At 32.9% G+C, this 18,211-nt stretch overlaps 2 protein-coding genes across 2 annotated transcripts; one reads left to right on the plus strand and one right to left on the minus strand.

Annotated features, from left to right (window-relative positions):
* Positions 1-707: 707 nt before the first annotated feature.
* Positions 708-8,333, minus strand: LOC101244036 (FLUCTUATING-LIGHT-ACCLIMATION protein 1, chloroplastic). The gene is made up of 6 exons (XM_004230073.5): positions 7,391-8,333; positions 5,475-5,577; positions 4,767-4,822; positions 2,646-2,810; positions 1,138-1,251; positions 708-1,054 (listed from the first exon to the last, which is right to left on the minus strand). Exons 1-6 carry the CDS (start codon positions 8,027-8,029, stop codon positions 962-964), a joined length of 1,170 nt encoding a protein of 389 aa, XP_004230121.2. The 5' UTR covers positions 8,030-8,333; the 3' UTR covers positions 708-961.
* Positions 8,334-15,695: 7,362 nt separating this feature from the next.
* Positions 15,696-18,135, plus strand: LOC101244617 (small ribosomal subunit protein eS24z). Its single transcript, XM_004230075.5, has 5 exons — positions 15,696-15,911; positions 16,355-16,396; positions 16,507-16,677; positions 17,663-17,749; positions 17,844-18,135. Exons 1-5 carry the CDS (start codon positions 15,840-15,842, stop codon positions 17,871-17,873), a joined length of 402 nt encoding a protein of 133 aa, XP_004230123.1. The 5' UTR covers positions 15,696-15,839; the 3' UTR covers positions 17,874-18,135.
* Positions 18,136-18,211: the final 76 nt, after the last annotated feature.

Consider the following 18,211-nt stretch of genomic DNA (forward strand, 5'->3'; position numbering starts at 1 on the left):
TTGAATGAAATGGAAAATGGAGCTTCGTCCTCATAATTAAAATGTGAAGCTTGAAGCAAAATTCAAATCATAGATGAAATTATCACATATAGAAATATTGGTGAAAACCCTAGAAAGTTCATATTTACAATATTGAGATGTTTGTTTTTGTTTTTGGTTTATTTCATTTCAATGTTTCTACATTCCTGTGCTTTGCTATGATTTCTATAATAATATTTGATATAATTAAGAATTTCTACCTTTTTGGCCAAATTTTCTGGCCATTTAGCATTACCCGTGTAGATTTAAAATTTGAAGAAAGAGTTTGGTGATTCTTAAAATTAAGTTTTGGAATTTGTATTTAATCGGCAATTGATGTAAAGTTATCCATGCACCGATGAGACATTAAGACTAATTCTGGAACAATGTAACGTTTTTCCATATTTCTTATTCTCCGTTCTCAGTTAAACTGCATCATATAAATTGAAAATCGAAGCCAAGTAGTAAATCTCTAATATTATTTTGATTTGAAGAATCCCATTTCAAATATGACCCATCTCATGTTACCTAGCAAATCCACAACTAGGATGAGACATCTTAAAAATATTATATTATACAATAGTAATGTAATTTCTATGTCGAAACACATCTTTTTCCATAAGTAATTACCCAAAAATAAAATAAAATAGGTTATGTTGATCAATTGCAGCTCCAGAGTGACTTATCACTTTGTAAATATTCAAAGGAGATATTATATTCCCTTCTCTTTTTTCTTTTGATATACTGAGGAACTTAAAGAGAAAATCCAGGCATTTTGTATGCACAATTTGACTACTACAATTACGACGATTTACCCTCATTCTTATACAAGGATTGTCGATGCTCTACGAGTTATATATATACACGGAGATAACAAAAGGGGTTGATAGGAGCTTGTATAATCTTTAAGAAAGCAAAAAAGAAGCAGGAAATCCAAGATTTCTTACAGAGGTCGCAAGAGAGGGTAATCCTCAAGAAGTTGTCGTTCTGATAATGTGTCGTTTTCGTTCTGTGGAGTCCATAAAATCTCGACTGCCTGCAACAAAGTAAATGTCACAAATTAGAAACTAGAAGTAACATAAAACTTCTTGCTTCTGGATGACCATTTCGTTCACTTACCAGTGTTCTACTGGAAGGAATAGACGCAATCTTTTGCAATGCTTCTTTCAAGTCTCCACTTCCGTTAATAGTAGGCAATTTATAAGCACCTTCAGCAGCAACCAAGATTGTAACCTGAAATTGCACATACGAACACTAAAATGAGTGTCGTGCAACGGATGGATCACTAGTGTGTAAAGTATAAGTCCAATGGCGAAAATTGATTCCCAAAGAAAATGGTAACGACACAAAAACTAAAACATCAACTAAAGAATAGAACAATATACCCTTCGAGGTGGTCCAGTGTGGTTTGAGCTAGGGACTTCCATGTTGGAGGTCTCAAGTTCGAAACCCCTTGCCAGCGAAAGCAAGGAGTTTGCCTTCTGGATCGAGCTCGTGCCTGGTGCGGGTTACCTCTCCTATGTGGTTTACGAGCTATTGCATAGGGGCGGGTTTTACCCTGTACGCACCCAAAAGGGTAGCGGCTGCGGGTTTCCCTTGTCGTAAAAAAGAAAGAATAGAACAATATATACATTGCAAGTATACATGCTCTAGAATATATCAGAAGATAGACATTTGTTTTTCATATCAAATGCAGAGCTCTCAGAATTTTCTTCCGATGAGGGCCATCGTCAACAAAGTCCATCTTAACAAATCACTATGCCCTAAATTGAAAACAAAGATACGTCTACATAGTTTTTATTAAATCAATGACATAATTCATTCACATTGAATGTTCTCCTTATTAGTTACATCATTATTTTCCAACGACCTACAAACTAATGAGATCTTTTACACCGGTCAGCAGCAAAAATCAAGTATAAGAGAAAAAATCCCTTCAGCAGTTGAAATGTAAGAACCTTTGCACTATGTGTCAATAGCCAAACATCACATAAATGGTATCCCCACAAGCTATGTCCACACAGAATTAACAAAGGGTGATAATGATGAACATCAGTGAGGAAAGTCCCAGGCTGCACTCACTCAGAATGTTTAATCTGATCTCTTGAAATAGTTCTCACCATGCAAAGAAATGAAAAGAAATGTGTGTAATCTTCATGCAACATCTAACAAGATAAATTGGAAAGTGTACAGGCACTGATGATGAAGACTGGAAGAGTAAAAGAACCAGCCATATATCAAAGGAACAAAGAGATCACAATAGATAAGGCTAAAGATCTATACCCCTGTACAATTCAGAAATGCCTATACAGAAGATCTTATAACACACCTTTTTATTATCTGACTTATTTGATTGGCAATCTACCATATGGGGGGCTCAGGGAGGGTGTTGTGGGGCTCTCGAAACTTAGCCTATAGACTTACTAATACCAACAACACACTAATATAAGACCTCCCGACATTCAGAAAGGCATTTTTTAGGGATAAGGTTCCACGTTAATTAAAGCTTTCCTTAATGGAACTAAGGGAGCCTCAAAAATCAAAGCAGGCCTTCACATTCCTACAATTCGGCCCAAAAATAGCCTAAAATTTCAAATAAAAAAAGTGCTATGCAAGGTCATCCTTACCACTATGTATTCATTGCTAAATCCAGTTGCCCTCTGGCTCGTAGAGCTTTTCCTTCTAATGTTGTTCACATTCACAAGTGTCTCTTCATCAAATTTACCACGTTCCTCAATGGAAAGTTGATTGAATCGATTTTCACCTTCCTCCATGCTCCTCTTGACATCAACCTGCACGACAGACGCAACAAATATACTCAGCAGGATGACAAAATTTGAAAGACTTCCCTGATATGCATTGGTGTGAAAATGCAATAGTGGAGAAAGACAAAACAACAAAACACAACAGCCAAAAAAAATAATAACACACTGAAAACTCTCCTGATATATGGTCTTTGGCCCAGAAAATATAGATCATGAACGAAACAGCAACTTACTGTTACCAATATTCCCCAAATTTACAGCAACAATCATTTATGATGTAAAATAAAGATGAAGCACTGTAAATACAAAGTCATGGCCGTTATAAAAGCTATTTCATATAAGGATTCTTTTTGCCGGTTAAGTAAGTATTTTATTGATGTATAGCAAAAAAAAACAGCATTAAGGAAGTGCTGATGAAAACTGTTTCATATAAGGATTATGATTCTTTTTCACTAGGTATGCAACAAAAGAAAAAATTGCAACCAGAAAAGAGAGGATTTAAGTACCGCGAATTCTACTAAATATATCACAATTGTATACAGCAGAAGGATTCTCTGAAGAAACAAAGCACCAATATGATGAAACTAGAAGGATCCAATTATGACGACAATGTTTCACAAAGATGCAAGAGATGGATACAAATTGACTTCTGATAGAATCAATGGATGTAGATAAAATTAGGAGTCTGAAAGGAGCTCTTTCAGACTTTCACAATATCATAGTTTCTCCCAAATTTTGAGTTGCCTACTGAAATTATCTGTCCAGAGAGGCAGAGACTAACAGAGTAAAGAACTTTATTCTACCTAGCCAACTATACCACACTTCTAACTCATTTAGTTTTTTAGTTCATCTAGAATCCTGAGACTTAAAAGATGTTTCTTAGAGTACAAAGTTCATCAGGAGAAAACATCTTTTTCGTTTAATATGAAAGGGAAACCGCAACCGCTACCCTTTGGGTGCACACGGGGTAAAACCCTGCTCTATCAGGAGAAAACATATGATAATTACTTATTATAAAATTAAGGCAATAAGGCCCAAAGGAAGCTATTATATTCAGTGGCTCACTTAAAAATAAAATAAAAGGTTGAACTTCATAAAGATCAAGTTTTCACTTCAGTTTTAATGAACACCAAGTATGAAAATAATAATGGCACAATGGCACATTAACAGCCTAAAGCTCATTTTTCACTCATTAAGTGTTGTGACCTGGATATTCTTTGCTGATTTTACTTCTGGTTTGGACTAATATATAGCTGAAAGGATTTTGACATTTGTACATTGAAATTGCCTCCTCATGCAAATTAAGGACATGGACATGGCTTTTAGCAGTTAAATGAGTGTGAGGTTTTTAGTGTGTTCCACAGAAAGGAGAGAAGGACTAGGTGACAGAAAGAGCCCAGTAAAAAGTATCCATTAAGAAACAAGAGGGTGCACAAATCTCGTTTTTCTTTATCAAATTTTGAGCCCCACAACAATATACCAAGGCTTTATTGGACTTGGTAGCACATAGCAGAATGCATGACACCATTACTATATGAGGAGTCAAACCTTTTTTTAATTTTAACTTTTCCGTATTTGTGATATAATTTCTCTTTAAGAATTTTTTATTTTCCAAAAATTAAGAATTGTTATCAAAACTGAGGCCTATAACTTGACCCTTGTACAAAGATTCCACTCATTCATTTTTTAAAATGGAGAGAGTATAGAAGTGAAAAGGCAAACTGAAGTCAAAAAGAGGTCCTAAATTCACTTTAAAAAGTCTTATGGATTTTAGCTGGTTTAAGAAGTAAAATATCATAAATCCATGTCTGACTCAATCAAATCAAGAGCAAAAATGAGAGAACAAAGAAAATTAATGCTATTGCAAATTTTGGATGATGATCTGGGTAAAAAAGGACAAAGGTTCATTATTTTGCCACTACCACAGTTTAACAACACATAACCAGACATCAGAAAGCACATAAAAGAATTGCATTCACTTACAGATGAATAAGCTGAAATGCAATAACCAGGGTGTCGAAGCAAAGCTAATGTCGTCTCTGCAACAAAAACAATCCTAAATCAATAAATCAATCAATGTAAGAACAAATAATTCCACACAGAGCAACAGTAGAAAACCATGTGCAAATTTTCAGTCTTTAGATAAGTAGGCTTAGGCCAATTAAACAAGGAACAAAAGGACTTTTTCATTGTTAACAAGAAAAAAAAGGCTGAAGAAAATGGTATAAAGGATATATGAGAAAAAGCCATCAGAGGTATGAGAGAACCGTGGAGGGACACAAAGGAGTTTTCCATGACTGTTGGTTCGAGTATAAGGAAAAGAAAGATAAAATACATAAACTGAGAGTTAAGTCCGCCTAAAAGAATGAAGTTGAGGTGAAACTAGAAGGGTTAGTTGCATACAAATACTTCAGATGGCAATGCTTGGTCCATATATATATCCCCAAGATAAGTGTTCTAAAATACAAACTGTGAGATAGTTGGACTAGAAGTAATTTACAAGAGATAGAAGGTGGAAGTAGCACACATAAAGGATACAAACAGAGAGTCTTTGAACAGAAGTAACAGTAATAACTTTCTTCAACAATAAGAAATTTTATAATGTTGCTAGCATGAAGATGCAAATTAGTCATCACTCCAATATTTGCGCACATGCTATAGTCTAGTAGATCACCACAAAACTATCTTTACCTGTCAAGACAAAGCTTAAACCCTCTGGTGTGGATGTATCTGCCACTTCAGCAATCCGGTTGAGATCCTTTTGAAGTGATCTACCCAATCCCAACAACCCAACCTTTAGAGAGATGGGAAAAAAGGCAGTGAAACAGTAGAAAAGAAATTGTAAGCACAACGCAAATGCAAGGCAAACAAAATTTCTAAAAATGGAAAAAACAGAGCACTATTACAAGAGTGATGCACACTGAATCAATAGTACCAAAGTTATCATAAGCAATAGCTGGGCAAAGTAAACTGTAGGTACACTGAATCAGGTCAGAATGCAGATCTTTCATGATATCACTTCTTGAAACTCAAACCCTTGTACTATCTGTGAAAAAGCCAACCTTGTTTGCAGTTTTTTCTTTCAGTCCATTACTAAAACTCAAGTGTTCAACATCTAAATTTTGCTTTCTCATAGTTTGATTTTTTTCCTCTACCAGTAGAAGGGAAAGGAGAGGTGGGAATTCAAACGACTCAACTTAATTGAGGAAATTGTAGCAATTGGAAGTAAAGATGATGGTCAAAAGATTCACGATCAGTTTCAGAATGCACAATTTCTAGGAATGGCTTATGTACAGCTTGATATTTAGTGCATCAACAACAGCCACGAGTGGAAGGAAGAAATTTAGCAAGCAACAAATACAGTAGATAGCATGACTGCCCAAAAAAACATGAAGGGCTACAAAGAACTTTTTTACATAGATAGTCGGCACTTTTAGTCATAGAGGTGACCATCAGCAGTACTATTTATTAGAATACAAAAATCAGACTAGAGTGATCCCTATGTTTATGATATCAGATACAACTTTCAAATTACATCCACTTATCAATTGGAATGAAGAGAAAAAGGAATCAAAATTATAAGGGGTTCAATACTAAGAGGACTTATGGCCAACAGGATACAGCATGCACGAGCAAATTCTAGGAATTCTATCAGAGAGTGGTGATGGACAATCTATCTTACACACCAACTTAGAAGCATTTCAGAAAATAAGCCTGCTGTTAAGATAATTTGAGAATTGCAGGTCCTATATAAACACCAAAACATCTCTAGCTATACTACAAAAAGCATGCAAAATATGAGACAGATGATGCAAACACTTCTATTGAACTTCACAGAATTTAGAACAGATTTCCGTAGTTAAATTAATCACAATATTTTTAAACAAGGGAAACAACCAGATTTATATTGAAGTCCATGCAGATTTATCAAACATTAGGAGCACTAAAATCATGTCCAAGCACTAAAATCAAGTCCATGCAGATTTATTAACATTAGGAGCACTAAAATCATGTCCAAGCAGAGATGATACATCCACATCCCTATGGGCTGTGGATTTACTTTATTCCATCTGAAACTGATATCTGAGAGAATAGGAATGAGAGGGGTCTTAACACATGTTGAAGTCTTCAAATTTGGTAAAGGCCAGCATACTAGCAACAATTGCAGATATACATTTTTTAACTTCATTGGCTATAACATTATACCATTAATAGCGTAACCAATAACCTGCGCAATGCAGAATTCCTCGGCTAATTGCTAATTCCTGAATTTCTCCATAAAATTCCAGAGCAACCTTAAGCTGAAAACAACTTCACTATCTCAATCCAACTTCTTTGATGAATGAAGTCATTGCACAGACAAGTAAACTGACCGATAGGCCAAATGTCAAGAACTAAAGCAAACAACTTTGACCACTAAACTTGGCAAGAATAATTAATCAGCTCACTTAAGCTATTACCAACCAAACAAAGCAAACCTCAAAGTAACCTATGTGGCTAGTACAATAATTTATACCTGACACTGCTACACTTGATTCACGGTTATTAACAATATCCACTACTATTAGTCAAAAAATTAACGAGGCCTTTATGTATCAGTAGATTACCTGTAGCTTGAGCACACTAGTTTTTCCAGTAGCAGTAAGCACACTGCCCTCAGACCGATCAGATAGAAACCCAGAAACCATAATAAACGCAGCAAAACCCATCATAACCAGAAAGGCACTGGACCCAAAACCAACAGCTGGACCTACGTAAACACCACCCCCACTAAACCCAAAAGGGGAGGGCGCATAATACGGAGCTGAATACGAAAAACTAGGCTCTGCTGTCCTCATAGAATACCCCCTGGACGGAGCCGAACTCCGCGACGACGAGAAGGACTTGCCACCTATCCTCCCACCAGAAGCAGCCAATGCTGAATTCGGATCATACATCAACAACAACCCCACCAATACAGCCGCTACAGCTGGCTTCTGCAACGCTTTGAGAGCTTTCATGACACTTTTGACAACTATCTCAAATGGGTTTTCTTTATTCTTCACTTCCAACCCATCCCCATCATTAAAGCAGACATTTTTATGATTCTTGCTGAAACATTTGACGGTCAGCTTAGAGGTTTTGGAGAATTTAGAAGGTGTAAGCTTTTGATAATGGATTAAACGGGTACACTGTATTGGGTTTGGAGTATAGAACAAAGGGTTCCATTTAAGGTTTGATTCAAGCAAGAAGGGTGCAGCAGCCATGATTGAGCTCTCAAAAAGGGGGGTGGCAATTGTTTTGAATAGCAAGGAAGGTTAAACTAAGAGAAGATTTGTGTTGTTGGGAGATATTATTGTGGGTTGAAAGAGAAGTGTGGAATGGTAACCATAAGGAGGAAATCTGAAGGTGGACCAATGAAGAAAGAATGGTGAGTTAAAGAGAGACATGTTTGGGGCTGGGAACGAGAGAACCTCATCTTCTTGCGATGGACGGTCGTTTTCAGTTGGATTGCAAATTCACATCCGGTGCGACCAATTTGAACATTTTGGGATTAATCTTACTGTAATTAAGAATGTAATAATTTTTGATTACGAGGTTATATCGTAATTCATATAGTAATTTATAAACAAGTTTTACTCAAATATAATTTGAACTAATGACATATTTTTTGAAATATTTCATTTTGTACGTATCGATTGAATTGTTAGAATTATATATTCTAATGTTCAAGAAAATTATTAAAATTTATATTTACTATTTCTTTTATTAAGATCTTAATCTATTTACATTTTTTATAAGAACAACTCAAAGATAATGGCATAAAATATTTTTTTTCACTTTTATAACGAGATATCATATGGCGATAATGATTTTATGTACCTCAATTAAGTTAGGATGCAAATTGTACCTTTTTTGTTTGTGTTTTACTAATGTTTTATAAATTTTTGAAAAATCTAAGAAATACTTTCAATTAGAGAGAGATGATATTTAGAAAGGATAAGGAGATATCATATAGGCGATATGATATATTTACCTCAGCTAAGTTAGGATGCAAATTGTATCTTTTTTATTTGTGTTTTACTAGTATTTTATAAATTTTTGAAAAATCTTATTTTTTGAAATACATTCAATAGAGATAATTTTTTTTTAAAAAAAAAATATGTTAAATTCTTCAAAAAAAAAAAAATGTTGAATGATCATTAATCGAGAAGAGTTTTTTATTAGATTAAGTTGAATACCAATTTTTTCATAATAATATAATAAAGTTATACTCAGTTTTTCAAACTTAAAAAGATAAATTGGCCCATCTTGTTTATTCAGTAGTTTGATTATGTCACATCTAATTTTAATATTGTTAAATAAAATTTGAAACTTTCTTAAAAGATATATTTACATAATTAATTTTACACACAAAAAAAATTATATTTTTAATGGAGTGTTTTAATTAATAATCAATATATATATAAATGAGGATCTTCATTCCGTCTATGTGGCATGCCTCAATGACTAGAAAAATATTTTTTATTTTTTTAAAAAAAATATGACTTTTTAAATTATTTCTTACACAATAATTTTATGTGTATATATATTTTACTATTAATTAGTTATTTAATGATAATTACACCTTCTTTAAATCAAGGAATTTCAAAAGGCTACCATATTGCCTCAAACATAAAAAATTCATTTTTATAATATTTTTTTCCTAATGTCCGTTTTCTACATATTATTTTCAAGTTTATATTATTATAAATTTTTTAGTTTTTATTGTTATTATAATTTATACCTTCTATTTTTATTATTTTTTATAAATAAAAAAAATTATATATATAATAAAGCTAAATAAAAGATTAGGTGATGTGGCAAATCTCAATCTCAATGGTCACCATTTATATTTATCTTTTTTTTAAAAAAATAAAAATTTTATTTTTTATTTATATGATAGGTTAAAAATCACTTTAAAATTGTATTTTTTAATTATACCTTCCTCATTAACTCTTCTTTATTTCTCATTAAAAAAAATAAGTTTATGAAACTCAAAAGACTATCATTAATCCTCTAATAACTCCTTCTAAAGGGCTATTCTACAAAATAAAATGATTTTTTATCTTCCTTGTATTTAATTCTCATGACTTCATCTATCACTATATAAATATCCAAAATGCATGTTACATATGACAAAAATTGCTATCATCTTAATGATTTAGGATATTATGGTTAAATATTTTTTTTAATGTTTTTTTTTCAAATTTCCATTTTCAATTTTTATATGTACTGATTGGTTCCAACATATGGAGTCGAAATTCTTATTTTGTAAGTATATGTTCAAGGGAGCATGTTAGAGGAGCGTAAGATAATCAAGATTCGAGACTAAAGAAATGTTTTTATCCTCCACATGATGAGTAACAAGTTTAATGTTGTTTCCCTAATTTTATATATAGTAGTTGAAGTGCTTAAGATTTTTTATTTTTATTTTTTGTAAGTAGTTTGTTATTACATATGACAAAAATTGCTATCATTTTAATTATTTAGGATATATGGTTAAATATTTTTGTTTGAGTGTTTTTTTTTTTCAAATTTTCATTTTCAGTTTTTACATGTACTCATTGGTTCCAACATATAGAGTCGAACTTCTTATTTTGCAGGTATATGTTTAAAGGAGTCAAAGGAATAATATCAATTTCTACTTTGCAGATTTACAATATTTTATTTTTAATTTGCATCTTTCATACTTTATTTTGAGAAATTCATGTGCTATTAAATATTTTATTTTGATAAAACTTAATGAACTCATTCTTACAGCCAAATTAAGGTATGTATTGTTTTGATTGAGAACTATTTTATCATTTCTTTATTAATTTTTACTCAACATTCAAATCTTGATATTTTGATAAATCAAGGAGTCTCATAATATATTTCAATTACTAAATAATTGATGTATTCTTTTGGTTGAGAACTACTTTGAGATCTCTTTATTAAAATATTTCTTACTCAATATTTGATAAATTTTGATATCATGTGTTATAATCTACATCAATGAGTCTCATATATTCGACCTATAACATCTACCTCAATGTTAAATTCTGAAGTAATTACTGCTTCCGTTCATTTTACTTATCATATTTTACCTTTTTATGGTTATTTTAACTATTCTCAATGCTCAATTGAATTAGATTAATTCATTATTTTAGAATTAAAATTTAAATATTTTGAAATATGTACAAAAAATACTATAAGATTCAATGTTTTTCACATTAATGTGATTAAAAAAACACATATTAAATATTATAAGGGTGAAAGTTCATATAATTTAACTCTCGAACAAAATATAAGAAACAAAATAAAATGGGATCCGGTATGGACTTTTGTTGTTGTTACGACATGCGGAGAGCAGTGCCCTATTGGTCTAATTTGTCACGACCGGAATCTAGACCCCAGACGAGACCGGCGTCGTTGACCTCTCAGAGGTCGCAGACAAGCCTGCTTACGTCATTCTTACTTTACATAGATTAATTTTAGCGGAAAATTTGAAATTTTTGATTCTTTAATCATACTTGCTGAACATTCTTAACATTTCGTAATCGTTCATCATCAACCATCTAACATTTAAGAGATAAGCAACTGAAAGAAATAATTCATTAAGTATTAATTGTATATCGGCCAAAATAGCACCAATACAAAGTTTGAACCAAAACAGGAAAGAAACGCTAGTGGAACATGCTCCGCTAGCTCAACTCTAAAACTACGCTAGAATGTAAAACAGTAGCATCCTCGAAAGCATGAGGACCTACCAAACTCCGGATGAATACTGATGTCCGGATAGCTGCAACAACGAACCTGTAGCTCTAGCGTCCACCTGTGCCTGCACCTAAAAGTAGATGTTCGTATGGAATTAGTACACACTTGTACTAAGTATGAGTATATGCAAGTACACACCAGGGACATGCATGAGGAAGAATAGCTCTTTCCTAACAACATGATTTTTGGAAGTCAAGTCAGTGGACTTGCCAAATTGAGATTGGGAAAGTTATGCCATGAGAGTGACATGCATCATTATAATTATCGTATAGCACACAAAACATAACATATTCATATAACACATAACATATAACACATACTTTCTTTCATATTATTCATTCGTATACCATGAGACCTTATTATCATAGACTTAACTTTAAGACTTTCCAAAATGAGGGCTCAACATATGGGACCTCAACTAGGGAGCCTTCTTTAGCAAACACAGAGTCTGCTTCACTCATTCATTCGTATTTCATTTCAATTCATTCATAGGCCAGTGCGAACACCAGCTATACCTAGGATGTAGTTTAAGACTCTCATCGGGTTTGCTGTGCAATGATCAGGAATGACCTAATGTCATTACCTGAATCTAGCTCACCTCTTGATTATCCTATCCTAACACCTTCGGTATCATTCATTTCTTTATATGATTCGTTTTAGGCTGGCCTCATTCATTCATTGGGAACTTTAACTTTAACCGACATAGATCATGTGAGCATCATGAAATCCAGTGTCTTTCCCACACCGAAAAGAGGTGGAATCACCGGCCAAAGCGATTCAATAACATGCTAGCGTATATGGGAATTTAACCCCGCCAGATCCCTATAGTGGCAATATAGGTTCAAAGACTAGGAGATGTATGGAGACCCATACCCGGCAAGCCGGACAGTCTCATCTCATGAGAATTACGTGAACCTCCGCCCTTCCCGAAAGAAGACATCACCACTCATAGCTAGCCTATCGGTGCTCGGTATAAAGTTCCATTACATGCAACTCATACATCATAGAAGTTTGCTTCTAAGACATCATAGCTCAATAGATGATTTCTCATCTCATCATTAGTATTAAGTGTTTTAAACTCAATATTTTTATTAGAGTATTCATAGAGACTGGTCTCTTCATTATCTTACACTCTCATTGGTGAGTATGTATCGGTAACATTTACTTAAGCTCATTTAAGATTGCTCTCATCATACGCATTAACCTCACATCATGATTGTCACCACATTCTTCATTTCATTACGTATATCTTAGGTTCACTTATTCTTGAACGTATGTAAACTTATATATCTATACATACAAGCCATGAGGCTTCATTTATAGTTCGTTAAGTGAATTCTTGTTTTTCTAAGATTATGTATTACAAGACTTATGTATCTTGTATATATGCCAAGATCTTTGATTTTTGATCTACGTAGATGACATTATTCTTGAATATTTCACTCACGTATGACTTATGTATCAATACGGAGGTTTGGACACGAGAACCCAAATTTTGAATTATTTGGATATCATTTATATTTTTCATTGATTTTTGTTCTAATATTCATAAATTTAGAACTCTAAGTTAAGTCTCAACATTTTCGTGAAATAATAAATTTTCTATTTTAATTAGAATTCTAAATTAAATTTCAATCATTTACATGAAAGAATAATTTTCTAATTTAATTAGAATTCCAATTTAAATCTCAATATTTACATAAAAGAATTAATATTCTATTTTTAATTAAAATTCTAAATTAAATCTCAATGTTTACATAAGAGAATTAATTTTCCAACTTTAATTAGAATTTTAATTTACTATTATTATTATTTTTAATTAAATTCGCTTGAATAGGGAGGTTGTGGGTTCGAACCCCCACAGCCCCCTTATTTTTCCTCTCATTTTCGCTGAAGAGGAGGCTGTGAGGTGGTGGGTTCGAACCCCCACAGCCCCTCTATTTTATTTTTTTTTAATTCTTTGACATCCAAAAATTTCCAGATTCTTTTTAAACCTATTTCTATGTTTTTGGAAATTTATTCCACTATTTTTCTGCACTTTTTCATCAAGTTTCACATTAGTTCTTAGGGAGATTTCATGGTTCATTCACTTCACTATGCTTCATCAAAATGAACATCACATTGCACACCCATTTCACACATAAAATACATGATAAATAAACAACTTATATACCCCAAAACAATGCCTAAAACACTGCCCTATACACACCCATACATCAACTTTTTCCGGTCATATTCTGATGATCATTATCGCGATTTCCCGCACATAAACACACTCATATTTAATTTAAACACATCATTCATGCAAAAATCTAGCAGCACAACATACCCATCCTACAAATTCATTAGGGAGCTAAGGACAAGGACATACGAAGGGGAACAACCTTAGTTTCAAGAGTTTAAGAAACGTCCGAAAGAAAGTACTCTTGGAGAAAGAATTCCATGAGAGAAACTCATACCTTAATCGATGTTCAAACTTTAATGTTGCTGCCCGGAAAACTCCTCCAAACCACTCCCAATTCACTTCAAAGTATACCTCTCTCGACGAACCTCTCTTAGCCTTGACGTTTTGATTACTTTTTCTTTTGCTTAAAAAAATTTTTTGTGAGTTCTTCAAGCATGAAAATTATTGATATTTTGGCAGAAATAATGTGAGGAAGATGGAGAACGTGAGAGAGGGAGTTTAGAAGCGTGAGAGAGAGAGAGGGCTAATTGGATTAGGAGACTAATTCAAGAATTAGTCAAATAACATTAAAATAAATAAATACAAATCTGTTTTATTTATTTATTTATTTATTCATTTAAAACGTGAAAGGACAATTATGCCCTTAAATACCTATTTATTCTTATTTACATAATTCTCTTTTTTTTTTTGAATCGTTACATAATTCCTGCTTCCCCTTGGTATCGGTAGATGTGACCTGTGTGGTTTGCTTGCAGCCGCTTTCAGTCTTTCCCAACGTTTAGATTGAGTAGACATCAAACGAGAACGAACTCTGAATCCGGCCCCCCAAAAAATAGGTAAAATCGATGTTGAAATCGAATACTTGGTTGCGAGTTGACACAGACCCACAGTTGTCCTACAGGAAGTTAATGCTCTAAGAGAGATTGGAGAAAGGTAAATTTTCATGTCCTTGGTCCAAAATCTCTTAGCAAACTCGAGGGTTCCGTTCTCGAATATGTATATACTCTACAAAATCATAAACATTTTTCTACTTCTTAATTGACAGTGTAATTTTGAGAGCTATTTTTATGTATCTTTGATTTAACAATAGAGACAAAACTTAACTTTTTTATGACAAATATATCGTTGCAGTGAAGTTGAAATAATTCATACATATTTTGCAACTTTTTTTATTGTACCAAACAATGTTCAATCAAACATAAGTAACAACATATACTACATTAAATGGAATACAAGTATATGATAAATCAATTATAATAAAGAGGATGAAGAGACTAACACATATAGAGATTGTCAAATTCATTTCTTTTAGAGATTGTCAAATTCAATACTTTTTAAAAATTTTGTAAGATAATTTATAATATTTGTTGGTTTATTTTAAAAAATAGTATAATGATGTTTTTCTCTAAATTTCTTATGATTCATTTAGTCTCAACGTTCAAAAAATCGATATAGATAATATACTTTGTGGTTCTTATTTTTTTCTTCTTTTTTTGATAAGTATATTTATAAATGTATTGTGATTCTTCATTTTTTTTAAAAAAAAAAGTTTAAAAACGATTTTATATATAAGCTCAAAATATATACAAAATTTCTTGAAATTCTTTTCTTTCTCTACTTTCTATTAAGAAAAATAATTATTTTTTTCTTTCACTTATAAGTTTATTACACGAGTACCTATAGAAGATTTAAAAGTTTTAAGTGATTATAAATAATAAATAATATATAAATTAAAAATCTTTTAAAGAAATAATTGAAATGAAAGTATAATTTGTGCGTAAATTTTATTAGAAATATATAAACACAATTTATATAAAAAATTTAAAATCGCACATAGCACAATTAAATTCACTAGTTTGTAAAAATATACAATCAAAATTAATGAATGATTTCGAAATAAAACTTAGATTGAAGACCCGTAAAGAAGTCGACCCGGACCATGACGCTCAATAACCAAATTAGGGTTATTTATCATACTATATATATAATCTAGGGTTTTATATTTCCTTCTCCCTCTCTCGCTGTATATTTCGCTACTGCCTCTGTGAGTGCCTTTTTCCTGCCTCACTATTTGCTCCAAGAGACAGCTAGCCATGGCGGACAAGGCAGTCACTATTCGTACCCGCAAGTTCATGACCAACAGGCTTCTCGCCAGGAAGCAATTCGTAAGTCTTGCCCATTTTTTTTAACGATTTTCTATAAATATATCATGTTTATGTAGTCCAATCCCATTTAAGATCTGATGTAGGTCTTAAACTAGTAAAAGATTTAATCTTGCATTTGTTTTCTTTGGAATCGATGAGTTAATTATTAAATTTAAGATAGTGGCTGCTATGAATAATCCATGATTTAAGTTCGGTCAATTTGGTACGCTTGCACTGCGTCGTGAATCGTGATTTGTATTATATTAGAAAATGTTTAGAAATCCTAAAATGTTCTCTTTAGTGGAAATGTTGGATAAACCAATTCGACAGATGGAACTATAGAGTAATTGATAGTGAATATTTATGCTGACCTATCTAAGTTTTGGATCGAGGCAATGTAGTAGTTAGTATTGCTACTTCTATGGAATGGATCAAATGTGATGATGATAAATGCTTCTTTGCAGATTATTGATGTACTTCATCCTGGAAGAGCCAATGTCTCAAAGGTATGCATTTGATTTTGATGATGTTTCTTGTGTGATTTCTTTTAGTTTCATGATGGGGGGGGGATCTGTTGGAATGTGGTGGCTAATTAATGTTTATTCCCTCTATGAAGGCTGAGCTGAAGGAGAAGTTGGCTAGGATGTATGAGGTGAAGGACGCCAATGCTATTTTTGTTTTCAAGTTCCGAACACATTTTGGAGGTGGGAAATCAACAGGATTTGGTTTGATTTATGATTCCGTTGAGAATGCCAAGAAGTATGAGCCAAAGTATAGGCTCATCAGGGTAAGTTTTTCTCTTAAACTTTTAGCCTTTAGATTTTATATGCCTGAGATTGGCTGCTCCGTAGAATGTTCATTTCATGTCTGCTTTAATGTTGTTGATGATTTCCTAAAAGAAAGATGCTTTTGTGGCTCCTTGTGTTTTTCCTCTGATGTATACATGACTTAAATGAGTTTAGTGTACATGATAGACGTATGAATTCTGGTTTGTTATAGTTGAAGCTTGAAATTGTTTGTTTGAGACAACGGTAAGGAATCTAGGCGACTTGTACGAGAGGTTTAGGGGTAAAGTAACTATCTTCTAAAGGTTATATAATGATTTTCTTAGAATGTTTACAACCCTTAAATGAGTTTACTGGACATAATAGACGTATGACTTCACTAACCTAAAGATCCACTCTGAGCTTGTCCATGTACAATGACCATTTTAACTTCTATTTCTCAACTATGTTGATTGATTGTTGCAGTTTACTTCAATTCTTATGAAATTGCCTGCACATTATCTTTTTCTCTGGTCGCACTGCATAAGTAGTAAAAGAGAACTATCTAAATCACTGGCAATATCAAATCGTACTGTTATTTTGTTGAGTTCAATTTTTGTTTTGAAGTTTAAGTAATTAAGTTGCTTCCATATGAATTAAATATGATTTTGAAATCATTCATTTACTGAAACCAAACAGAGAGTTTTATGGCAAGTCAATAGGGATAAATGATCTGAAGAGAACTACATCAATGTTATGTCCAACTAGTAGAAAACTGAACAGGAAAGCAGATTTGGTTTACTAAGTTTTTCTCTACCTTGGATAGTCTACTGTGTTTATTTCATGTAACTGGGTGCATGTCCCCTTTTTCTAATAAAAGAGGAATGTAGTTTCTACGGCCTTCTAACGTGCTCAGAATTTTATGCTCTTGCATATTAGTGCAAGTCCTTGCTGCTACACCTTAGCTACTTGGATTATCATAATTAGTTCAATGCTTTTGTATTGTAGAATGGGCTTGACACTAAGGTTGAGAAGTCTAGGAAACAAATGAAGGAAAGAAAGAACAGAGCCAAGAAGGTTCGCGGTGTAAAGAAGGTGCGTCATCATTACTGTTTTAGTTTCTTTTTCTCTATGTCTGTATTGTTGTGTTTTTCACCCAAGTTGGTTTGTTATTTATTATTTTATGCAGACCAAGGCTGGTGATGCTAAGAAGAAATGAGTCTTGTGCAGACAAAAATCTCATTTTGGGATTCTTTGGGTGACCTTCGTATTTTTCTTTTGGCATTGTGTGAGCCATAACTTACTGTTGATTTTGTCTGACTTTGGGGCAATTCAGTTTTGTTTTCCCTTAGCGAATGTCTTATGGAAGAGAATCGTCATTAGTTAGTATTACCTGTTACTGTTATTCTAGTAGAGTTCTTATCTGCATTGGAAGTTTGTTTTGATCAACTTTAAAAGTGTTAAAAGATATTTCAGTTCTACCGTCTTGTTTCAGTCCCTAATTTTCAGAAGGTTGCTTCTCCGGTAGGGGTGGCGAGTACGGTGTGGCTCAGGCAC

The sequence above is a fragment of the Solanum lycopersicum genome, chromosome 1, assembly GCF_036512215.1.
Source record: "Solanum lycopersicum chromosome 1, SLM_r2.1".
Taxonomy (NCBI): domain Eukaryota; kingdom Viridiplantae; phylum Streptophyta; class Magnoliopsida; order Solanales; family Solanaceae; genus Solanum; species Solanum lycopersicum.